Source organism: Zalophus californianus, chromosome 15 (assembly GCF_009762305.2).
Source record: "Zalophus californianus isolate mZalCal1 chromosome 15, mZalCal1.pri.v2, whole genome shotgun sequence".
NCBI lineage: Eukaryota > Metazoa > Chordata > Mammalia > Carnivora > Otariidae > Zalophus > Zalophus californianus.
Genome location: NC_045609.1, coordinates 73,948,674 through 73,974,122, shown reverse-complemented (window position 1 = coordinate 73,974,122; position 25,449 = coordinate 73,948,674). Strand labels below are relative to the sequence as shown.

At 44.9% G+C, this 25,449-nt stretch overlaps 1 protein-coding gene across 5 annotated transcripts in view; it reads left to right on the top strand.

Annotated features, from left to right (window-relative positions):
- The window catches only part of GFRA1 (GDNF family receptor alpha 1), a 215,285-nt gene that overhangs the window by 172,571 nt on the left and 17,265 nt on the right, over positions 1-25,449 (top strand). For all 5 annotated transcript variants that reach the window (XM_027596620.2, XM_027596621.2, XM_027596618.2 and 2 more), the window contains one exon: positions 2,369-2,550. In XM_027596620.2, coding sequence (XP_027452421.1) covers positions 2,369-2,550 — 182 coding nt within the window. The remainder of the gene's footprint in view (positions 1-2,368; positions 2,551-25,449) is intronic.

Genomic DNA, 25,449 nt, shown 5'->3' with positions numbered 1-25,449 from the left:
TGAAACTGAAAACCACAGAACTAGTGGGAAGTATGGAGACATTTGCTGAGACAGTGTGAAGTGTACCTTAGATCTCTTGTTTGGTCTTGGCTTAAAAAAAGAAAAGTATGTATATATCCTTCTTTTCCACATCCTGCACAGTCTTTTGGCAGAATGCAAGTTTTAATGAAGATAAAGCAATGACAGTGTAGGTCAGTGTGAGAAAAGATGACAGTCACACTGGCTGGAAAACCTCTCCCTCATGGAGAAACTAAAGGTGTCCCTGCTTAATAATATTTTGGCGAAGGGGAGACTGGTCTGGCCTCTTTTTGCTAATGACTTTTCAATAAAAATAAATACATTTGGTCTTCAACAGGGACCAAAGCCAGCCAGAATTTTTCATAGTCATTCCATTTATACTTCGATGAGAAGGGGCACAGTCCACCAAAGACACAGCGCCGTCAATCCACTCTCCTGCAAAAGGCTCTAGAGTAGAAGGAATTGAAATTTATAGATTCCAAACCAAATGCAGTAACCCAATTCTGCTGCCTTCGGATTAACCAGATCTCTCCCAGATTCCTCTATCATGAACACAACTTTAACTGATTGTTTATTTCTGGTTATTGGGGGGAAACACAGTTATTTTTAAGCCAAAGTGCATGGCCAGGGTGAGGGGAAGAGAGAAGAATGAGCTGGAGATGGAGGTAGGTTAGGAGGGACTGTCACTCGGGTCTTTGTCCAGATGCACCTTCGCCTCCCTGGACCGCTCTATCAGAACCGCACTTCCCCCTTCCGCTCTCACCCCCACTTCATTTCCTCCAGTCATTTCTCAGCACTGAATGGATTCTGTGTTTCACTTGATACCCTCCCCAGCAGGGGCATGGGATCTCCATGAGGGCAGGGGTTTTGTCTGTTGCTGTCCTTGATGTTCACTGCTGCATGGCCAGCACAGAGCAGCGCCGGGCTCTTAGTCTGTGTTCCACTGACATTTCAGTAAATGAACGAGCAAGGGCGCAGACTCCCCACGCGGCAAAGCAACCACACGGGAAAGCTCAGGTAGTGCCAGTAAATGGCAGGGGTCTCCTGAATCTCCGTGTCTGAACAGGAAAGAGAAAGGAGCATTCTGCGGCTTGTGGTGGTGGTGGTTCTGGGTCATTCAGGGAAACCTGTCCCCCCGTATACCTCTTTCTCGGCATCACACCCACCCGTTAAGCCATGTAACGTGGCTGGGAGGATAAAAAGCATTTATATTAATTCGAAGCTGTTTCTTACAGCCTAAAAAATGTTGTTTGAGAAAACAAGCTTCCAATTTGCTGAACTTAAAGGATAACAATTTTAGAACAAAATGTCACTTCTAAGAGGAAGATTAGGCTTAAATTATTCGTCTTGTATATCAGAAAATGCCAGCTAAGAATCATATATTGACAATTTGCACAGTCAGGTCTCAAATGGAGGAGTTTGATTTCTTATACAATGAATATGAAATAAAAAATTCCTAAAGCCAGGCCAAATCCCTGAGGACCTGATTAAAAACTGTTTTTAATTCATTTTGAGGAGGGGAACAACACACAACCAATTTACTCTTGCCATAAAAACAATCTAATCCCATGAAATTGTAATAAGCTTTTAAAGTTTTGCATTTTAAACTTTTCATTTAAGCAGGGCTGCTCCTACCTAATTATGCAGATTTTGTTTGGAAGACTGGGAGCAGAAAGGGGAAAAATAATCTTACTTAAATTTTCACTATATATTGATGAGATTGGGGTAGACTTTTTTTCTTTTAAAGAAACTGGTTGCATCTGTACTTTGAGCAATGCCTGGCTCATAGTAGCTGCTCAGAGCCTGTGTAGAGTGCTCTATGGTAGTGAGTCACATCTTTTGCTGTTTGATTTTACTGCCTGCCAAATTAGCGTGGATGTCATCAAGTTGCCTCATAATTAGGGATATGTTACTTAAAAAAAAAAAAAACGCCAACTTGTTTGCTTTTAGTATAGTATTTTAACAGAGTACAGGGATGTTCTTGGAAGATGGGTCAATGATGGTGATCCCCCCAAAAACAGGTTCAAGGCTGGGTTTTGAAGCACTTGACTGATGAGTATTTCAGGGCAAGGATCTTGCTCAGCCCCTGGTACATAAACAGGAACACTGTTTGTTGCACTTTGAGCATACCTAAGTGTCCATCTCAGTGTTTAATGAACGAATTGATTTTTGATCACCTGACCTAATGGCTGGTTCTCAGCATGTGTAGGGTGGAGGGATGGATGGGTTTTGTTCAGGGAAGTCCAATACTGTAATCAGAATTTCTAGTGTGCCTCTCTGGCTTTATGTATCCTGTCTGTTACATTGGCTGCTTGACTTTGAAATTGGATTTCCTCCTGTTTTACTGCAGAAAATGCAATTCAAGCCTTTGGTAATGGTTCTGATGTGACCGTGTGGCAGCCAGCCCTCCCAGTTCAGACCACCACTGTCACCACCACCACAGCCTTCCGGGCCAAGAACAAGCCCCTGGCGCCAGCAGGGTCTGAGAATGAAATCCCCACTCATGTTTTACCACCTTGTGCAAATTTGCAGGTAAGAGCGGGGGCCAAAGCCCCCTTTGGAGCTCAGTTGTAGAGGGGGAAGCCCGGACCAGTTTCCTGCAATGCATCTCAAGATAGATGGCTAATGATGGAGGACTGCTTGGGTTTGAATCTTAAAAGTGCATTTTAACCGTGATAAATGGAGATTGTGAAGTGCCACAGACAGGAAGAAAGACGAGCTCTGGGACTGACTCCCATCTGCTGGGAGTGTGACTTTGGTTAGGGTCCCCAGAGCTGGCCTTGGTGTCTTCACCTGTGGAATGAGGGGGCTGGGCAGATGAATCTTTAATCCTCTGTTCGTGGAGTGGCAGAGCCGAAATGGTACTGGTTTATTTATTATGCTTATTCTCTGTCCTCTACAAAGCAGCAGCCTATTGAAAGAGAAGGTGCTCTTAGGTTGGTAGCCACCACTGTCATTTAAACTTAACGTGGAGTCGGTAACTCTGTCTAAAGGTTAACCAGAGACACTGTCACTAGTGAAGTGTTAACTCCAGTGTAGAGTCTGTATGGCTTCGTTCTTCCAGAAGCAGAAGAAAATGCTTTTCTGAAGTAGGAGGAACTATGTGGAGCCGCCCTGCCCAAAGCCCCTCATGGAACTAGAGGCCAGTGGGAATGGCCAGGAGACTTCCCTGGGGTTAATCCAGATCTCCAAGGGCAGAACCACGATGGCATGCAAACAAAAGTTTCCTGCCTTTTGTCACAGCAGAGTGTTTATTCTACCTTTTTATTGATTTTTTTTTTTTTTTTGTAGTAATGAGTATTCAGCTACTTACTTAGCAAGACTACATATTTATATGTCTGCAAAGTATTTTCGCACACCTTACCTCTCTGGCTGTTACCCTCTTGACGGCTGTGGGAGAGTAAGGGGTATTACTGTTAGCCTTGTTCTTGCACTTGAGGACACCGGGGCTTGGTGAAGTAACACTTCGGCTGGAGCCTCCAGAGCTTGTGAGTCACAGAACTGGTGCTGGGAATCCAGGAGGCTCTCGGTGCTCTCGTGGTTCTTCCTATATTTTGGGGGTCGTTGTGACTGCGTGAGGATTTCTGCTGCCTGCCATACTGGGGAAAGGCACATGCACCAAGCACTGTGCTGTCACTACACACCCGTCACTGGAGTATATTCTCCCTTCTCTCCCCACTCTGCTGCCACCGAGGATCAGGCTCACCAGAATGTTCACCAGAAACCTTCTTTTGCCCAATACCGTCTTAATTCACAATCCTCTTTGTTCCCTACAGACCACTGGGGCAGTTCCTCTGCTTCTGGTTTGCTTACTGTCTTCTCTCCCCCAATGTCTCCCTTCTTCTTGGATATCCTACATGCCACTCAGCTGACTGTCGGTCTCCGTCCCATCCTCCTGTGTCACAGACCCGCAGACACGCTCACACCCACTCACACGCACAGCACTGAGGAGAAGTCAGGGAGGGGAGCCGCACAGCCTGAGGTCAACCAGATTCTCTTCATGCCTCTGAAACATTTCCTGAGCACGTCCAATGTCCAAATCACTGCAGAAACCACCAGAAGTAGGAGGAGGCTTGGCGACAATTACAGCCTCTAACTGCTCCATCTTGCAGCAGAGCCCTCAGGCTCAGGGAGGGGAGGTGACTGGCACAAAGCCCCCCAGCCGGAGGGAGGCGAGCCTGGAGCCAGACATCGTACCACAGACACAGGATCTGTTCTTTGTCTCTGGCGGGTGCTCGGCGTCCTGCCTCCTCCTTGGCCACCCTTCTGTTCTTCTTGGGTCCACTCAGGTTCTGGCACCAGTAAGACAAGTGGCCAGATAAGGTATTGGACCGTGGTGTCCTTCGGTGATAAGAGTGGGCCAGAGATGGTTCCTGACTGGTACAGGAGGCAAGCTCTGGCAGTGGCAAAACCACGTTCTTCTCTGCACGTGTCTGAGCACACAGAGCATGGCTGCGGAGGGAGCGTTTAGCCTGTTTATTGAGCCCCTTCTGTGTTTTGGAAACTTCATGGAGATGGGCACTCAAAAAAAAAAAAAATCTCTCCTCAATGAACCTCCAAATAATGGGCAAAGGCACAGCTTGTTAACATTTTTGGGAAGTCAGACCAAATTAATAGATGGCGTTTCAGAAGAATAGCCATTATTGGAAATCCCATGAAATTAGTTTCCTCTAAGAGGAAACTGAGAGAGGACTCTGTCAGCCATAAGGAGACATTCTCCGCACCTGCCTGTGCCCTGCTCCCCCAGCCCCCACCCTACCCCCCCAGATCACAGCGCCTGACTTCTGCTTCCTGTGGTGCACGCATGTCTTGGCCACACAATATTGTGCCTCCGACACAGATCTGTCCAATCCCCAACCCCCCCCCCCGGCAAGGAGGACTCTGTACTGCTGCAAGGTTGCCCTGGCAACGCCGGGGGACACATGAGCTCTGTTCCCAAGAAACGGCGCCTTGCCTTCCCCTGTATTAGTGATAGGAAGTCTGCCTCATAAATAGAGGGGCAAAGTAAAAGCATGGTGTTTATGTTGAGGCTGCTATTTAACTTCTCGGCGGAGGGAGGGGGAAATAGAAGTGTGGGATGACCAGGGCATGAGGGCGCAGCCATACTTGTCTTCCCTGGGACACACACACACACAGGACACACATATCTTGGAGCTAAACAGCATTTCACTTCTGGGGAGTCCTTCAGGGTTCTACCAAACCTCACCTTTCCTCCTAAGGGGATGGCCTGCTTGAGCCCATTTTTGCACACGTGAGGCGGGGAGTGAGGGCACGGGCTCTGCAGCCAAGCCTGTGTTCAGACCCAGGCTCTCATCGTCACCAGCACCGTGGCTTCTCCGAGCCTCAGCTTCCGCAAAACTCGAGGATGGCCGAGCTGCCAGAGTTGAGGGGGTTAAACAGGAGTAATGCTTCAGGGCCTGGGCAGAGCGAACACTCCAGAATGGTACTTTTAAAATGTCACATGTGATGTCTGATGCCCAGTCAGTTGGCCACAGGGTCCCTTTACAGCAGATGGACAGTGGTGGTGTGCCTTGCTTACAGACATCCTTCCCTTTTACACCTAAAGCAACAGAGGCAGGGAAAAGCTAGTGACTTAACCAGAATCACACGGCAATGCTTTGGAGGGCCTGGGATTTCTGTCCCAAGGCCAGTGTACTTCTCTGCCTCGTTCCATGACCTTGGACAACCAACCTGGGCTCTTTCTTTGAATGCGAAATGGACAGAAAAGAGGAAGTAAACAGCAGAAAAGGAGAGGCTAGAAAAGGCAGCAGGGAAAAAAAAGCTGGGTTTGAGAGAGCCGTATGTCCCAATGTTCTCTGAAGGCAGCTATTCAAGTAATAGGGAAAACATAGAGCGCATGCCATTCCAGGAGACGGGGAATAGGGAAAGACTGAGAGTTTGCCAGTAAAACTTTTCGCAGCTTGGTAAGGTCTTTCGAATGACCCATACTAACAACAGTTGAAAGAACCACTGGAGGCCAGAGGACGGGGGATGAGCGAGTGATGAGAGAAGGGCCCTCACCCCTAGAACATGGTCCCTGGCGCTGATTTAGGACTTTCACTTTGGAGGAGGGCTCTCAGGAGACTCATTCTCCCCATCTGTCCTTCTTTTGCCTGCCTGGCTGTCTCCAGATAAATTATCATTCGCCAGGGGGTCCTAGAAATATCTTAGAATGGCGTTTGTCCCAGCCATGTGTGTCATTCCTCAGAATAGAATTGACTTAAACCAGCTTGGGATCCATTGGTAACAGATTCGGAGAAAGTCAACTATCTTTGGCAGCTGTAAAGGTCACTTCCCTCGAGAGGCACCCTCTTGTAATATTTTAAAATATACAATAATATGAGAAAACTCTTGGGGACTTGAGTTCCTGTCGTAACATTTGAGATAGATTTCCCCTTTGGAAGGGAAGAAGTAAGAATAAACATTTTCAAAAGTCGGCTTCAAAGTGTAATAATCAACAAACCAGATGCAATTCTTTTGGGGAAATGGGTGGCCTTGGGTGTGGGGCATATAGGACTCATCTGCAGTTCCTATGAAAGGCTTGTCTTTAAAAAAGGAAAGTTGATTGATTAGTATAAAATGTCATAGAAATGTCCAAGTGCTAACCCCCTGAGGTGATAAAATACCAGGTTTTGGGTAAACCGCCAAGCTCCCATGTCAAGATTAATTGGCAGTCATATTAGTAACAAGCATGACGCAGGCTGTGCTATTGTTGGCATATCCCTTTGACTTGTACAAAGTGGTCACATGAAAAACAAAGGAAGATTAAAAATTCTACCAATTATTTCATCTTCTGTGCACTTGAGTGGTCTGCTAGCTGAAAAGAGCTCAGGATATTTAAACCAAATGGACTGTACTTGTCACTTATTTAAAGTAAATATCTTTGGGAGATGTAAGTAAGTGTTGGAAAAATCCCTACTTTGCCTCATTCTACACCACTTAATTCTGGAAGCTTAAAGACAAGACCCCTTAAAGTGGCATTTGTAGGTCTTGGATTCCATGGTCTAACAGGATACTAGAGTCTGGGGAAGGCAGCCCAGGGGCTGTGGCTGAGGACTCTGGGGAAAACTGCTGTCTCTGCCCTTTTCCACTCTCTTGCCCCTCAGAAGAGCTGTGATTGACAAGAGAAAGTCTGGTAGCCTGAGGGACACACACACTCCGATCCAGGGCTAGCGGGTGGGTATGGGATAGCTGTGAGCGGTTGGAGAGCTCCAGGGAACAGTGAGAGCCACAACCAAAGTCAGTTTTTCTTAGGAGCCAAAGAAAACATCTCTGTGGAGAGACATGGAGGGCCAGAGGTTGTAGACAGAGCTCAAGTAGGGCTCCTCCCCTCTCCCTAGTGGGACTTTTAAGACAGCATTCTAGAAAGAAACCAGCAACGTGGTTTTCTCAGTCATGAAGAAATGTGAGCATCTCCAGTGGATGGTCGTTGTGAGAATGCTTACTACCAGTGCAGAAATCCCCAGTGCAGAACCGAGGGCTCCTGTTCTCTTCCCCACCAATAGCCCATCATCTGCTTTGGTGGTCAGACCACACTAGCCCCAAAGATCCCACCACAGGGACACTTAGAATGGCCCTCCATGGGCTGTGGGGCAAAGGCCTTGAGGGTGGGCATCTTTCCTGGAGCAGAGAACCTGCAACATCCACTGGATTTTAATCCCTGGCCTCCTTGACTCGATACAGTTCCTTCTCTTCGCAGAGTACAGTTTGAAGCTTATAGAAGTGGGCTGGGTGCTTGTAGGATGCAGGATGTTCGCCGACTGATAAGAGGAGGAGAGGGCAGACAAGATTTGCCCATCCATTTACCCCCTACATATTAGAGTATTCAAATATTTAATTAGAATATTGAATATCAGAATATTGAAAATCATCTAGACCTGAAACAAAACTTTCCATCCTGGAAGAACAGCATATCCCTCCACCGCCCCAGTACCCCATCACCTAAACAAAGTCTCTTTGTACCTGATAGGGCCAGACCAGACTGGAAATGATTTCAAAGCTCTTCCCAGGGCCAGACCCTAGAAGTTCTAGATGTGGCGGCAGGAAGGCAATTATCCAAACCTGCTAAATGCCCAGGACTCCTCTGGCTGTGACCAAGTGAAAATGTTCAGTGTTGAGTTTTAAAAGGCAAGTTGCCAATGGGTGTTCTGTAAATCATTTGTGCCAGCAGACTGACCCCATTATGTCAGCTAATCCTGGAAATACAGGAGGTAAATTTAAATCTTCGAGCATGAAGCACTTAATCAATATTCTAAATGTTTTTCTTGCAATTTATGCTAGCAGAGCAATGGGGTGCTTTGGCGTCCTGTTAATCTTCCACTGGAGAAGAGGCACTTGATTGCAAGGCCAGGGTGGTGGGATTTTGCACGGGATGATTGGTGGGCAGGCGGGAAGCTGGAAGGGGAGAGAGTACGGTGCTTCCTTCCACAGTGGGCCCTGGCTTGGGGACGCTCACCCCGGGGCTCAGTCCATACGTGCCAGTGGGCAGACCCTGCGGGCACCTCCTCAGCACTGTCCTTTAGCCTGTCCTTGACAGCCTAGGAGTGGCTTTGCTGGGAAGAGCATGAGCTCTGGGGGTCACATGGACCTGAGTGAGAACCCTGGCTCAGTTCCTATTGCTCTGTGACCTAGGGCACGTTTCCTACCTTCTCTGAATATCTGCTATACGGTATCACCTGCCTCTCAAGTTGGCTGTGAGATTTAGAAACCTGGTTGCTCTTACCCAAAGGGCCCAGCATGACTGTCCAACCCTCTCCACATGGTAAGTGGCCACCACTCTTAGCGTGGTTGATGAGAAGTGTGAGAGCTTTTAACTCCGGACCCTGGGACTATAAAGGAAGGGCTCTTCCCAGAGGCTGGGTGTCCATGGAGGAAAAAAGATGGAGCTCTTTAGACTGTGCTTTCTTAATTTGTAAGAACCATTGGAACGGAGTGATATCCAGCCGATTCTAAGAACTGGTCATTGTAGAAAGTCTTAAGGAAGGAGGGAAAGTACAGGTGTACTTTGGACACCAAGACAAGGAGGGTGGGAAACCAAACGGCAGTAAAGAAAGGACCGGGTCTTGAGGGGTTATGACTGTTCCAAACTCCATCTCCCCATGCCTAGAAGGAGTCTCCTGGGAGTGTCATCCTAACAACCAGCTTCTTCGTGGTATGACCGAGGCCGTGACAGTAGTCAGATCTTGGTCCAGCCTGGATCCCAGAGTGGGACTGTCTACCAGGGGCTATTGCCACATCCCTTTAACCAGCGTTGACCTTGGGAAGAGGTGACACAGCTGTAAATAGGAAACAGTCCTAGTTGCAGAAAAGATCGCGTCTGAGAACCAGCCCAGCGTCTCAGCCTCTGACACCAAGACTTTGATTCTTTCCCATATCTGCATTCTGCCAGTACTGTTATTTGCTTCATATTCATCTTTAAACTCAATTACTAGGGACACCTGGATGGCTCAGCCAGTTAAGCGGCTGCCTTCGGTTCAGGTCACGATCCCAGGGTCCTGGGATCAAGTCCCGCATTGGGCTCCTTGCTCAGCGGGGAGCCTGCTTCTCCCTCTGCCTGCCGCTCCCCCTGCTTGTGCACGCACACTCTCTCTCTCTGATTAAAAACAAAACAAAACAAAAAACTCAATTACTAGATATACTTATTTATATAAATACTATCATTTTAGAGTCATCTGAAGCTGTTAAAAACATATGTGACACATACATGAATCAGTGTGCTAGTTCTCTATACATTATAATCAGTAAATATTAAAATTAAAAATGTTAGTAATGTCCCCTACATGGTGTCGTAGACACCAGTGGTCCCCAAACCCTCCTTTGAGAAACATTATAAACCATCCAATACGACAGAACCCAGAACTATTTGCTTTGATAACACACATCACCTCTGGTTTTTATGGTTGGGTACTAATAAAGTAAATGTGTATAAGCTCTTCCCATGAGCCGAGTACGGTTCTAAGCACATTATATATATATATATGTGTGTGTATATATATATATATATATTCACTCACTTAATCCCCACAGTAATCTCATGAAGTCAGTACTATTATTATTCCCATTTTTTCAGACAATACTATTGCCTGAGACACAGAGAGGCTGGATCAGGAGAGGAGAAAGAGAAAAGGAGGTTCTTTCCTTTATGTGTTTTAAATGACTGCACTGTATTACCTAAATCAGAGCACTTTACCTTTTTGTTTCTAGGTAACATTATTCACTCAATAGAGATTAAAATCAGTCCCTACATTCTTGTGGAACATCTGGCAGATGGAGATGCCAGACTGGTTCATAAACTGCCATAAAGAAAGGAAACAATACCTATTCTGACACCAACTGGTGTCCCTAGAACTCAGTTCTGGCGCCAGCTCTCAGAGACAACACAGACACTAAAGATTAAGATGGCCCTGACTTTAGTAGCCAGCCACACTTCAGGGGTCCCCAGGCCACCAGCACTTCTGGCCAACTAGCTACAAATTCAGGGCTTCCCACGACCCCTCAGATTCAATCCGCTAGAATGACTCAGAACTCAGGAAAGCACTATACTTAGGATTATGGTTTTATTATAAAGAATACAAATCAGGACTAGCCAAATGGAGAGATACTGAGGCTGAGGTCTGAGAGAGTCTCCAGAAGAGAGCTTTCATTCCCTTTCCCTGTGGGATCAGGACATGTCCCCCTCCCAGCACATTGATGCATTCACCCCCCAGGAAGCTCCAGTGACCAGAGTTTTAATTGGGGTTTCATTACACAGGCGTGATTGATTGAGCCATTGGGCCTGTGATTGAATGCAATCTTCTACCCTTCTCTGCTCCCTGGAGGTCAGGCAGTTGGGCTGACTTCACATGATTCCAGCCCCTTGGCCCGTAGTTGGTCTCTCTGGTGACCAGTCCCCGTTCTGAGTCATCTCATTACCGTAAACTCAGGTAGGATCCAAAGGGCTCATGAATACCAAAGATACTCCTATCACTCAAGAACTTCCAAGGATGTAAAGGTTATCTCCCAGAAACCAGGATCAAAAGCTAGTCAAATTCTAATTTTAATTCTAGGGCCAAACAGTGAAACTTCTCATAAGAAAGCTGGAGTTGGAACTTAGCTTGGGCTCATTTCGCCACTTACCAGCCATGAATCCTTGGGCAAACTACTTAGCCTCAACTTCCTCATCCCTGGATTGGGGATGGCGGTGGTAGAGCCTCCTTGGGCTATTCTGAGGATTAAATGCGATCCTGCGTGTAAAGTATGCTCAGTGTAGCACCAAGCCCAGAGGCGGTACAGTGTAAGTTTTTATTATTTGTAAGTTTTGAGAAGCTCTCCGCACTTGGATATCATGGGTCCTCTTTGTCCCATTGAGTCATAGAGAAGTGCCCTGAGGGGTGCAGGCTGGGTTGTGCATTGCTTTATGGGTCCTAGTTTCCAGTGGCTTTTCTGGTCTTGTGGGGCTTTGCTCCTGTAGAACAGGCTTGTTAAGGATAAGAGGTGAGGCCTTGTCAGGGTGGTGGTTTGGAAATGTAAGTCAGAGTCAAACGCTTCTCTGTGGGAGGTCACTTGCTTCTTTGGAATTCTTTGCAGAAGGTGGGCTCTGCACCTCTCTGCCAATCTTGGAAACTTCCCTAAGGATTGTTGGGTGATCTCTTGGCCATGAATTGAAGAGTTCCCCCACATCAGACTTCCTCCACCTTGGCCCTCTTGACATTTTGGTCTGAAAATCCTTTGTTGTGTGGGCTGTCCTGTGTCCTGTAGGATGTTGAGCAGCGCCCCTGGCCTCCACCTTCTAGATGCCAGTAGCACCTTTCCCCAATGGTGACACCTACAAACGTCCCCAGACAGAGCCACATGTCCCCTGGAGGGCAAAATCGTCCCTGGCTGAGGACTACCATTCAGGAAATGAGGGCTGCCTCAAAGACCCCCTTTCCTTTTTACAACAGGGGAAATGGAGGTGTTGGAGAGTCTTTCCAGGTTTCCCTACCTGGTAAGGGGCCTACGGAGATGGAAAAGCGAGCAGCCACATTGGACCAAATCTTTCCAGGGTAGTGCAGGCAAGAACAATGAAAAAGGGCCGCAGTGGCCACCAAATGCCCACGTTTGGACATTTAATTTTCCCAAGGCGACATTCCCCTTACAGTGGGGCCTGTGGATGGTATCACAGATGGTACTAACTGAGGCTTTCGACCTGATTCTCATCATCCTAGGACCTGCTGGTCTCCATAGCCCGCAGGGCCCCACACACCGTCACTTTCTTCTGATGAATGTTTTTTCACCCCCCTCCACCCCGGCACCTTGGAAAAGTCACCCACAAGTGACATTTCAAAGGAGACATTTGCCAGATGACCAGAGTGGATGGAAATGTGTATACTGCACCACCATCAGTTTTCACGCATGGACCTGGAGCATGGAGGAGTTTCGGGCGGTGGGGGGCTGTTGAGCAGGATCGTACGGCCAGTGCCAAATGCTCACCACTGAGCCCTCAGCTCATGTACTGAATCTAAGTGATTCTGGCAACACAGATGCCTTTTCCCGAGCCTTTAGTTTAAGAAAACGACTTTGGTGCTGCCTATCACGTGTGGTATTTGGTTTCCTGTCTTTGTGAGGTCTCCATCATATCTGTGTATTACAGAGTGTTTTCTAGCCCCCACTGTTGTGTGGGTCCTGTAAAAAAAAAAAAAAAATCCAAATGTTGGCAACACCTACAGTGCCTTTGCATAATGCTCTCCTGCTCAGAGTGAGTTTATTCCCCCCCACTCTGGGAGAAATGAGCTGTGAGGGGTGTCTTCCCTTAGCAGAAGTGCTAAGCCGCAAGACCCCCCACTCAGGCTGCTTCTGGGCTCCCTGGGAAGCCTCACTGCAGAGCTCTGGACCAGGCTGCCAAGTGGCCTAAGGGCCTGGCGTGATGGGCCCGGCTACTCCCAGTGTGGAGGGGCTGCCAGTGGCCTCTTGGGACTTAATCTTCCCAGCTCCAGGTGCCAGCAGATGAGCTCAGAGGGAAGCTGCCTCCCAGAATCCACCCACGTTAGCCCTGGGAGGAAAGAGGCTGTTGTAAAAGCAGTTTTTGAAATAACTGCTTATAGAGCATTTTCAAAGCCCTTCATCGAGGAGAGTGCTTGAATTCAGAGCTCAAAAATTGGGTATTACTTCATTAAGGCTGCCATACAGCATGTTGAAATGCGCCTTCAATCGCATATTCAAACCCCATTAGACATGGAAGCTTGCAACATATAACTGGTACCAAAAAACAGGCATTTCATCTTGGGGGTCAGGCTTCGTGGTAGGTAGGTGCACACACGGCCCATCCGCGGAGGGCAGCGTCACCCACCGCAACGGTGTGCTCAGCCCCTGCAACAAAGCACCACATGCTGGGGGGCTTCAACCACAGACATTTATTTCTCATGGCTCTGGAGGTCAGAAATCCAAGATGAAGGTGTGGGCAGGGCTGGTTTCTCCTGAGGCCTCTCTCCGTGGCTTGCACATGGCTGCCTTCTCACTGAGACTTCACGTGGCCTTTCCCTTTGTGTGCGTCCCCGGTGTCCCTCTGTGTGTCCAAATCTCCCCTTCTTATAAGGACACCAGTCAGACTGGATTGGGGCCCACCCTAACAGTCTCATTTTCACTGAATCACCTCTTTAAAGACCTCTCTTCAAACACAGTCCCATCCAGAGGATGCGGGGAATAGGGCTTTCATATATGAATTTTGGGGGAACCCCATTCAGTCCATAACATATGTGTGAGGGGCAGGTACTTAATAACTAAATATTTGACAGTTTAAAAATCTCATTTAGGGCACCTGGATGGTTCAGTTGGTTAAGCGACTGCCTTTGGCTCAGGTCATGATCCTGGAGTCCTGGGATCGAGTCCTGCATTGGGCTCCCTGCTCAGCAGGGAGTCTGCTTCGCCCGCTGACCCTCCCCACTCTCATGCTCTCTCTCTGTCTCGTTCTGTCTCTCAAATAGATAAATAAAATCTTTTAAAAAATAAAAAAAATTCATTTATGGGATGAATTTCAGCGGAAAAAATGACTATTGCCACAAGCCTTCCTTCAGTGCACAGGGGTCTGTTAAGTATCTCTTGTGTAACCTTTGAACATGAGAGACTCATCCTTGGCTGGTCCTGTGGTGGAAGGAATGTGGGGAAGGACCCCTCCCTGGGGCAGAAGGGCTGTCCTGCCCAGCCTACAAACGTCTTGCTGTCACGTGTGAGCTTCTGCAAACTTAACTCAAGTAATGATTTTTTTGTGATTGGCATGTTTGCATTGTAGCAAACTTTGGTTGAACATATTGTTAGAATACACAGTACTGTAATTTAAGATTATTTTATCAGCAGTAAAGGGTTTTATAATTCATTTAAAAAGTTGTAATGGGCTTGAGCATCTTCATATAGTTTAATAATATAGGGTTTTATAGCTGTTGTAAAATTTCAGATTACAGTTTTAGCAATTGTGCAATTCTCTTTTATAGTTTAATAATTGTTCAAAGGAAGGAGAGTATAAAGTTCCTTAAATACCAATTTAATGACTTAGAAAAATAGCCTTTATCAAAATCTAATGTATACCTTTTAATGAACCCAGATGTCACCTTTTCAACAAAGGCAGATCATGGCATCTATTTTTCTCAACCACAAAGCCTTCCAGATTAAGCACACAGAGCGCCGTATCTCTGAATTATATTTTTTCTCCTTCTTTAAAAAAGTCTTTTATCCCTAATCTCCCACATCCAGAATAAGCCTGTTTGCCAAGCACGAGGTGGACACCAGCGACGCCAGCAGAGCTTTAGCAGGAACAGGGAGTAAATTGGTTCTCTCTTGAGAAGGTTCTTTGTTTTACAGATGACCCCTTGATCACACTGCTTCAAACCCAGCTCCTGACTCTAATGAAGTCCCTTATTAATGCCTCCAGATAGCCCATATGTCACCATTCTGTGAGTGAGTGGCAAAATGGGGAGCCCTACGTTATACTATAATTGTATACTATTATTATGAGTAATAAAAGTGTTAGCATATAGCACTGGGGAAAAGGCACTGTCTCACATTGTCATTGGAATTATAGATCGTGGTGTTATATTTCTGGGATTTTCCAGGGTTATGTTGTCAGACCACTAAAATCAATAGAAAGAGGAGGCTCCGGACCAAGTACACAAACACAGTTACCGTGGGGCACAGCTCAGGAACATGGTCCCAGGACCCTTGGGTGCAGTGATCCTTGGGTAGACCAGCTCTGGGTCCGAGCCCTGTGGCAGGCCTCCTTTTCTCTGCTTCCCACTCAGTTCCCCCTTCCTGGTCAGCTCCAGAGAACTTCTAGCTGAAATTTGGTGCTGCTTGGGAACAACTGAAGGCTGTCTGTCCCAAGGGCATCTGGGTAGCCCTTGCCAGGTTGCAGTCACATCAGCAAGGGTCCCTAAAGCTGGCAGGCATTCTTGCTGTTCCAGGAGTCACCTGGTGTCTGTGTCTATTCCATGCCCCAGCACATGGCACCCCCGACATTATAACAAGGTGAGGGGTAGCGCTTAGTGATTCTGAAGTCCTATGGAGAGTGCAGGCAACACCCTCATTCAATTTACACCCAAACCCAGCTGGCTTTGAGATCGTGTATAACCCAAGCATTGAGTGTGCCAGTGCTTGACAAGGGATCATGCAGACAGTAGGCCAGCAGCAGCACGGTTAGTTCTCCACGGTTTTCATTTTTAAGAAAAAGAGGTTGTGCTTAAGAATAGAAAACCCTGAAGGATCAGGCTTCTTGCTACAATAGAATCAGACCTTCCTGTGGACTTCAGTGGAGAGTAACTTTGTCTCCTTAACCCTTGGATTCATCCTATGTACTATGGGAATAATGAGCACCACTGCCTGGGAGGGTTGTAATAATTACACAAATTAAAATTCTCCAGCATAGTTACTTAGCCCAATTCCGCCCAGCAGCTGTTTTTATCATTATTTCATCTTCCCTGTGGGTCTGTGCTTGAGCATGAGACAGAAGGAGCTTGTACTAAGGGGGCATTTGACGACCTTTACCCCGAAATTCATCGGGGACATGGACTTGGGCCTCATACAGGCTGTGTGTGCCCTGCAGAAGGGAGCCAGCCTCAAGTTGAAGCTATTTGTTATGATTACCCACTTACGGCATCTCCTCCCAAACGTCTTGTCTTTATCACTTTTGTCAAAAAAATGGGAATAGCAATGTAAGGTTGGGGATGGGAAGCCTAGGGCCCCTTAGTGCCTTCTAGGAAGAGCCGTCAGGCCACCTGCACCTGTGGTTTAGAGGGCAGTGAGGCTGGCCCGTCGGAGGGACAGTAATTCAGCAGTTGGACAATTGCTTAACCCAATTGCCGCATAATAAACATTCTTAATAAAAAGGGATACGATGTCTGTACCCCCTTGGCCATAAATATGCTCTCTTGTTCTGGGTCACCTACGGGAACACCTCTGAGCACACTTAGATCACATACTGTAAATAAATCCAATTTCTTCTGTCCCCTACTGGCCTTTTATCCTTTGGACTTCTAACCAACCATGCCTCCCTGAGTAACAGTCTCTGCCTTGTGTCTGAGCCGTGGAGCTCATGTGCGGGAGGAAAATGGCTCCGTTCTCTTGTGAGGTTCAACAAAAGGCTCCTCTCCACTGCACCCCTCCTCTTGGAAGCCCTAGAAGAGTCATACCGTGGACAGGGCTGTCTGGAAGGGAAGCTGAGGATGGTGGGCCCCGAGGAGACATGGCAGGAGTTCTCCCCAGAGGGGCCATTGCTGTGCACTCCTAGGCAGCAGGTGTGACCCTGGGCTTATTACTGTCTCCCTGGCACCTTCTCAGCTGTTAGCAGGATAACCAGAGCTACTTCCACGGAGGGACCTGAGGGTTATGGGAGATAATCTGTGCCATGTCTGGCACGGGGTCCATATGCATGGGTTTGGGAGTCAAAGTCCCAGCCTCTCCGAGCCCATGTTCCCCGATCTGTGCAAAGGGGAGAGCTCCACTCAGAAAGTCTTGTGAGCGGCTGGGAGTGTTCGGCGAGGCGCCGATGGGGTTGTCAGTTACAGGAGGGGGCTGTCGTGAATGGTAACTGGTCACGATTCTCACTGTGAGTCTGCTTGGTTTCCCTCAATTATTGTTTTTTTCTCTATCTGCTAAAAGCATACTTTTCTTTAAAGTTTTTTAAGGTTTGCTTTCACCTGGTTTTTCATAGCACCAAGAGTGCTCCATCTTCTGAACAGAGGGTGAACAAAAGCCCGGGGTCGGTTATATCTGCAGACCACGGCATTTTATATGAACCCTTAGTTACCACCATAAGTCACAGAGCCATTACGGGGCCGCACACAGCTGCACATAAATGCACAGGAGAATAAGAGCCTTAATAAATATTATCTGATGGCGATGAGGATGCGTGTCTGATGAGACAGGCTTCATGCACTTCTCATCAGAGACCACAATGAATCTTTTCCGTTGCTCTTGCACATTTGCATTCCCGACTGCACATTTGAGAAAACAAATGTTTCATTTCAGGGCCGTCCCGAGTTGCCTTTCTACCCTACTCCCTGAATGTTTGCTCTACGAAACACCTCCTTTACCCCACACCAGAATGTCTTTCACACATTGTTTGGCATAATCTTACTGTTAATTGGGCACCATTTTCTAAAATACAGGTCATAATTGCTTCTTGTCTGAATATATTATAAATCAATCAAACAAGTTAACCATGAAGGAAAACACGGTTCTCTGGTGTAGTTTGCACCCCGTGTTTGCTCCAACTTAGGGAAAAGCGAAATAGCTGCAAGACGATCCCGGGAAGTATGGAATGGAGAAAGACAAGCTTGAGTGCCGTGTTAGGCTTCCTGCTGGAGACAGAGTCTGCACCATCTTGCCATTAGTGTTGAATTACAAGTGCAGGGCTGCAGGCATCCTTTTTATGGCATACAGGAGACTAATGAGAAAGCCCGGGGGACTGCTTAGCTAATGGAGGACTGTTGATATATCTTACTGGACTGTATCTTTTTCATTGCATTCATTTTTAAATCCAAGGGCTCACAGAAGATCGTGAGCCAGTTCTCTTCAATATCATGTTCACCAGCCAAATTAGCTTGAGCGTTTGCATTTCTCCAGCCCCTGCCCCCGTCCAAGAATACCAGCCTAGAGACCACAGGGAGGCTAAGCAATACTCAGTAGAGGTCTTAAAGGACTTACCCCTTTCACATTTGATTCTCAGAACAGCTCTGTGAGGTAAGCAGGAGGGCAGGGATTATTATAATTAAAGCTGATGGTTGAAAAGCCAAGAATAAGACGTTCCTAGCCTGCGTTCATTTTATCATCTTTTATCAGTCAAGCTAATACCAGGAGTAAATTCTAAACCATAGTAGAAGCTCTCTTAACTGACCCTCGTGTAACCAACTCAACACAAAAGCCAGCCTCTCTGTTCTCTTGTAAATACCTAATGCCCAAGGCAGACTGCATGTCCCAAGCTAGTCTCCTCTGTCCTCTTGCTTACCTCAGGCCCTTGCTCTCTCCAGCTGAGAGGCAGGCTTGAGGGTTGCTGGAGTGGTGGGGGGTGCGAGGGATGGGGTGGCTGGGTGATAGACATGGGGAGGGCATGTGCTATGGTGAGCGCTGTGAATTGTGCAAGACTGATGAATCACAGATCTGTACCTCTGAAACAAATAATGCAACATACGTTAAAAAAAAAAAAAAGAAAAAGATACCAGGAGGGGAAGAATGAAGGAGGGAAATCGGAGGGGGAGAGGAACCATGAGAGACGATGGACTCTGAAAATCTGAGGCTTCTAGAGGGGAGGGGTTGGGAGGATGGGTTAGCCTGGTGATGGGTATTAAGGAGGGCATGTTCTGCGTGGAGCACCGGGTGTTATATGCAAACAATGAATCTTGGAACACTACATCAAAAACTAATGATGTAAAGTATGGTGATTAACATAACATAATAATAAAAAAATGGAAACAAAAAAAGAGGCACGTTTGTTCTCAAAACATTTTTTGCTCTTATGGTTGGTGTTTTGCTTACAAATTTAAATCAGTATTATATGAAGGATTGCAATAGGAGCACAAAAGAAACCATAGTTGTTTCGATGAAAACTAAGTTGAATGCACTGAGAAAGCCAAATTCCTTTAAAAAATGCCTTGGATTATGTGTGAGTGAGGCAAAATTATAAAAGACTGAGAAAAATTATAAAAATGTAAAAAGATCCTGCTCTGAAATTCCTCTGCAGGTATCAAACAAATGTCATTCCTATTTTAAAGAAACTAAAATTGGAAATTGTAGACCATGAATTAATTATAGGTGTAGCTTCTGCAGAACATAAGCCAGGGAACTCCAATCAGCAAACTCTTACTTTAAAAAACTTCTTTTTTAAAGATTTATTTATTTGAGAAATAGAGTGCATGTACGAGCAGGAGGGATAGAGGGAAGAGGGAGAGAAAATCTCAAGGAGAGTTGCTGCTGAGTGTGAAGCCCAACACGGGGCTCAATCTCAGGACCTTGAGATAATGAACTGAGCCGAAACTAGGAGCTGGACGCTTAACTGACTGCATCACACGGGTGCCCCAAAAAACTTTTTTTCCTTTAAAATTTTTTATTGTTATGTTAATCACCATACATTACATAATTAATTTTTGATGCAATGTTCCATGATTCATTGTTTGTGCGTAACACCCAGTGCTCCACGCAGAACGTGCCCTCTTTAATACCCATCACCAGGCTAACCCATCCCCCCACCCCCCTCCCCTCTCGAACCCTCAGTTTGTTTTTCAGAGTCCATCGGCTCTCATGGTTCGTCTTCCCCTCCGATTTCCCCCCCCTTCACTCTTCCCCTCCTGCTATCTTCTTTTTTTTTTTTCTTAACATATATTGCATTATTTGTTTCAGAGGTACAGATCTGTGATTCAACAGTCTTGCACAATTCACAGCGCTCACCATAGCACATACCCTCCCCAATGTCTATCACCCAGCCACCCCATCCCTCCCACCCCACCCCCACTCCAGCAACCCTCAGTTTGTTTCCCGAGATTAAGAATTCCTCATATCAGTGAGGTCATATGATACCTGTCATTCTCTGATTGACTTATTTCACTCAGCATAACACCCTCCAGTTCCATCCACATCATTGCAAATGGCAAGATCTCATTCCTTTTGATGCCTGCATAATATTCCATTGTGTATATATACCACTTTTTCTTTATCCATTCATGTTTCGATGGACATCTTGGCTCTTTCCACAGTTTGGCTATTGTGGACATTGCTGCTATAAACATTGGGGTGCATGTACCCCTTCGGATCCCTACATTTGTATCTTTGGGGTAAATACCCAGTAGTGCAATTGCTGGATTGTACAGTAGCTCTATTTTCAACTTTTTGAGGAACCTCCATACTGTTTTCCAGAGTGGCTGCACCAGCTTGCATTCCCACCAACAGTGTAGGAGTTTTCCCCATTCTCCACATCCCCGCCAACATCTGTCATTTCCTGACTAGTTAATTTTAGCCATTCTGACGGGTGTGAGGTGGTATCTCATTGAGGTTTTGATTTGGATTTCCCTGATGCCGAGCGATGTTGAGCACTTTTTCGTGTGTCTGTTGGCCATTTGGACGTCTTCTTTGGAAAAATGTCTGTTCATGTCTTCTGCCCATTTCTTGATTGGATTTATTTGTTCTTTGGGTGTTGAGTTTGATAAGTTCTTTATAGATTTTGGATACTAGCCCTTTATCTGATATGTCATTTGCAAATATCTTCTCCCATTCTGTCGGTTGTCTTTCGGTTTTGTGGACTGGTTTCTTTTGCTGTGCAAAAGCTTTTTATCTTGCTGAAGTCCCAGTAGTTCATTTTTGCCCTTGCTTCCCTTGCCTTTGGCGATGTTTCTAGGAAAAAGTTGCTGCGGCTGAGGGCGAAGAGGTTGCTGCCTGTGTTCTCCTTTAGGATTTTGATGGACTCCTGTCTCATATTTAGGTCGTTCAACCATTTGGAGTCTATTATTGTGTGTGGTGTAAGGAAATGGTCCAGTTTCATTCTTCTGCATGTGGCTGTCCAATTTTCCGACAACACCATTTGTTGAAGAGACTGTCTTCTTTCCTTTGGATATTCTTTCCTGCTTTGTCAAAGATTAGTTGACCATAGAGTTGAGGGTCCATTTCTGGGCTCTCGATTCTGTTCCATTGATCTATGTGTCTGTTTTTGTGCCAGTACCATACTGTCTTGATGATGACAGCTTTGTAATAGAGCTGGAAGTCCGGAATTCTGATGCCACCAAATTTGCTTTTCTCTTTCAACATTCCTCTGGCTATTCAGGGTCTTCTCCAGTTCCATACAAATTTTAGTATTATTTGTTCCATTTCTTTGAAAAAAGAGGATGGTATTTTGATGGGGATTGTATTGAATGTGTAGATTGCTCCAGGTAACATTGACATCTTCACAGTATTTGTTCTTCCAATCCATGAGCATGGAACGTTTTTCCATTTCTTTGTGTCTTCCTCAATTTCTTTCATGAGTATTTTATAGTTTTCTGAGTACAGATCCTTTGCCTCTTGGGGTAGATTTATTCCTAGGTATGTTATGGTTTTGGGTGCAATTGTAAACGGGATCGACTCCTTAATTTGTCTCTCTTCTGGCTTGTTGTTGGTGTATAGGAATGCCACTGATTTCTGGGCATTGATTTTCTATCCTGCCACTTTCCTGAATTTCTGTATGAGTTATAGCACTTTTGGGGTGGAGTGTTTTGGGTTTTCCACATAAAGTATCATATCATCTGCAAACAGTGAGAGTTTGACTTCTTCTTTGCCGATTTGGATGCCTTTGATTTCTTTTTGTTGTCTGATTGCTGTGGCTAGGACTTCTAATACTATGTTGAATTGCAGTGGTGATAGTGGACATCGCTGCCGCGTTCCTGACTTTAGGGGGAAAGCTCTCAGTTTTTCCCCATTGAGAACGATAATTCTGTGTAGGTTTTTCATAGATGGCTTTTATGATATTGAGGTATGTACCCTCTGTCCCTATACTCTGGAGAGTTTGGATCACGAAAGGATGCTGTACTTTGTCAAATGCTTTTTCTGCATCTATTGAGAGGATCATATGATTCTTGTTCTTTCTTTTGTGAATGTATTGTATCACTTTGATTGATTTGCAGATGTTGAACCAACCTTGCAGCCCAGGGATAAATCCCACTTGGTTGTGGTGAATAATCCTTTTAATGTACTGTTGGATTCTATTGGCTAGTATTTTGGTGAGAATTTTTGCATCCATGTTCATCAAGGATATTGGTCTGTAATTCTCCTTTTTGATGGGGTCTTTTCTGGGTTTGGGATCAAGGTAATGGTGGCCTCATAAAACGAGTTTGGAAATTTTCCTTCCATTTCTATTTTTTGGAACAGTTTCAGGAGAAGAGGTATTAATTCTTGTTGAAATGTCTGGTAGAATTCCCCTGGGAAGCCATCTGGCCCTGGGCTTTTGTTTGTTGGGAGATTTTTGATGACTGCTTCAATTTCCTTAGTGGTTATAGGTCTGTTCAGGTTTTCTGTTTCTTCCTCGTCAGTTTTGGTAGTTGATACATCTCCAGGAATGCATCCATTTCTTCCAGGTGATCTAATTTGCTGGCATAGAGTTGCTCATAATATGTTCTTATAATTGTATTTCTTTGGTGTTGGTTGTGATCTCTCCTCTTTCATTCATGATTTTGTTGATATGGGTCCTTTCTCTTTTCTTTATGATAAGTCTGGCCAGGGGGTTATCAATCTTGTTAATTCTTTCAAAGAACCAGCTCCTAGTTTCGTTGATATGTTCTACTCTTCTTTTGGTTTCTATTTCATTGATTTCTGCTCTGATCTTTATTATTTCTCTTCTCCTGCTCGGTTTAGGCTTTATTTGCTGTTTTTGTCTCTAGCTCCTTTAGGGGTAGGGTTAGGTTGTGTATTTGAGACCTTTCTTGTTTCTTGAGAAAGGCTTGTATTGCTATATACTTTCGTCTTAGGACTGCCTTTGCTGCATCCCAAAGATTTTGAACAGTTGTGTTTTCATTTACATTGGTTTCCATGAATTTTTTAAATTCTTTTTTAATTTCCTGGTTGACCCATTCATTCTTTCGTAGATGCTCTTTAGCCTCCATGTATCTGAGTTCTTTCTGACTTTCCTCTTGTGATTGAGTTCTAGTTTCAAAGCACTGTGGTCTGAAAATATGCAGGGAATGATCCCAATCTTTTGCTACCGGTTGAGATCTGATTTGTGACCCAGGATGTGATCTGTTCTGGAGAATGTTCCATGGGCACCAGAGAAGAAAGTGTTTTCCATTGCTTTGGGATGGAATGTTCTCAGTATGTCTGTGAAGTCCATTTGGTCCACTGTGTCATTTAAAGTCTCTATTTCCCTGTTGATCTTTTGCTTAGATGATCTGTCCATTTCAGTCACAGGGGGGGTGTTAAAGTCCCCCACTATTATTGTATTGTTGTCAATGTGTTTCTTTGCTTTTGTTATTAATTTCCTTATATAATTGCTTGCTCCCATATTAGGGGCATAGATATTTACAATTGTTAGATCTTCTTGTTGGAAGGAACCCTTTAAGTAGGATATAGTATCTTTCCTCATCTCTTATTACAGTCTTTGGTTTAAAATCTAATTTGTCTGTTATAAGGATTGCCACCCAGCTTTCTTTCAGAGTCCATTAGCATGGTAAATGGTTTTCCACCCCCTCACTTTCAATGTGGGGGTGTCTTTGGGTCTAAAATGAGTCTCTTGCACACAGCATATTCATGGGTCTTTTTTTTTAATTCAATCTGATAGCCTGTGCCTTTTGATTGGGCCATTTAGCCCATTTACATTCAGGGTAACCATTGAAAGATATGAATTTAGTGCCATTGTATGGCCTGTAAGGTGACTGTTACTGTATATTGTCTGTGTTCCTTTCTGGTCTATGCTTCTTTTAGGCTCTCTCTTTGCTTAGAGGACCCCTTTCAATTTCTTGGAGGGCTGGTTTCGTGTTTGCAAATTCCTTTAGTTTTTGTTTGTCCTGGAAGATTTTTATCTCTCCTTCTGTTTTCTATGACAGCCTAGCTGGATATAGTATTCTTGACTGCATATTTTTCTGGTTCAGTGCTCTGAAGATATCATGCCAGTCCTTTCTGGCCTGCCAGGTCTCTGTGGATAGGTCTGTTGCCAATCTAATGTTTCTACCATTAGAGGTTACATATCCCTTCTCCCAAGCTGCTTTCAGGATTTTCTCTTTGTCTCTGAGACTTGTAAGTTTTAATATTAGATGTCGGGGTGTTGACCTATTTTTATTGATTTTGAGAGGGGTTCTCTGTGCCTCCTGGATTTTGATGCCTGTTTCCTTCCCCAAATTAGGGAAGTTCTCTGTTATAATTTGCTCCAGTGTACCTTCTGCCCCTGTCTTTCTTCTTTTTCTGGGATCCCAATTATTCTAATGTTGTTTCGTCTTATGGTATCACTTATCTCTCGAATTCTGCCCTCGTGATCCAGTAGTTGTTTATGTCTCTTTTTCTCAGCTTCTTTATTTTCCATCATTTGGTCTTCTATATCGCTGATTCTCTCTTCTGCCTCATTTAGCCTAGTGGTTAGTGCCCCCATTTTTGATTGCACCTCATTAATAGGCTTTTTGATTTTGACTTGGTTAGATTTTAGTTCTTTTATTTCTCCAGGGAGGGTTTTTCTAATAACTTCCATGCTTTTTTCAAGCCCAGCTAGTATCTTTAAAAATCATGATTCTGAACTCTAGGTCCGACATCGTACTAATGTCCGTATTGAGTAGGTCCCTGGCAGACGATACTACCTCTTGTTCTTTTTGTTGAGGTGATTTTTTTCATCTTGTCATTTTGTCCAGAGGAGAACAGATGAATGAGAGAACAAAATGCTAACAGGATAACAATGTCCCCAGAAAATATACTCTAAACAAATCAGAAAAGACCTGAAACCAGGGGAAAAGAAAGGGAAAGAAAGAGGAAAAAAAAAAAAGAAAAGAAAAAGATAAAAACAAACAAAAACAGAACAAAACAAAAAAAACAGAATATGATCAAATATGATCAGGCTGGTGCATAGATCAGTGCCACACACTAAATTTTGGACGTATTTTGGCCTGTTAGAAGAAAGTGCCTCCCAAAATTTTAAAGAAAGAAAGACATATATATGTATAAAATAAGGGTTGCTATGATGAAGGGATGGAATATGACTGTAAAGATGAAAATTAGAAAAAATTGTATAAAAGGAATTGATAAGAAATTGAAAAAAGAAAGAAGAGGATTTAAAAAAAGAAAAGAAAGAAAGGAAAAAAAAGAGAGAATGTGATCAGGTCGGAGACTAGAACAAAACCATACACTAGAGATTTAGGGTATATTTTGATCTGTTAGAAGAAACTGTATCTCAAAATTTTAAAGAGAGAACAGCTTATATATATGTATATATATGTGTGTGTGTATATATATATATATATACACACACATATATATATGCCAAAAATAAAGGTA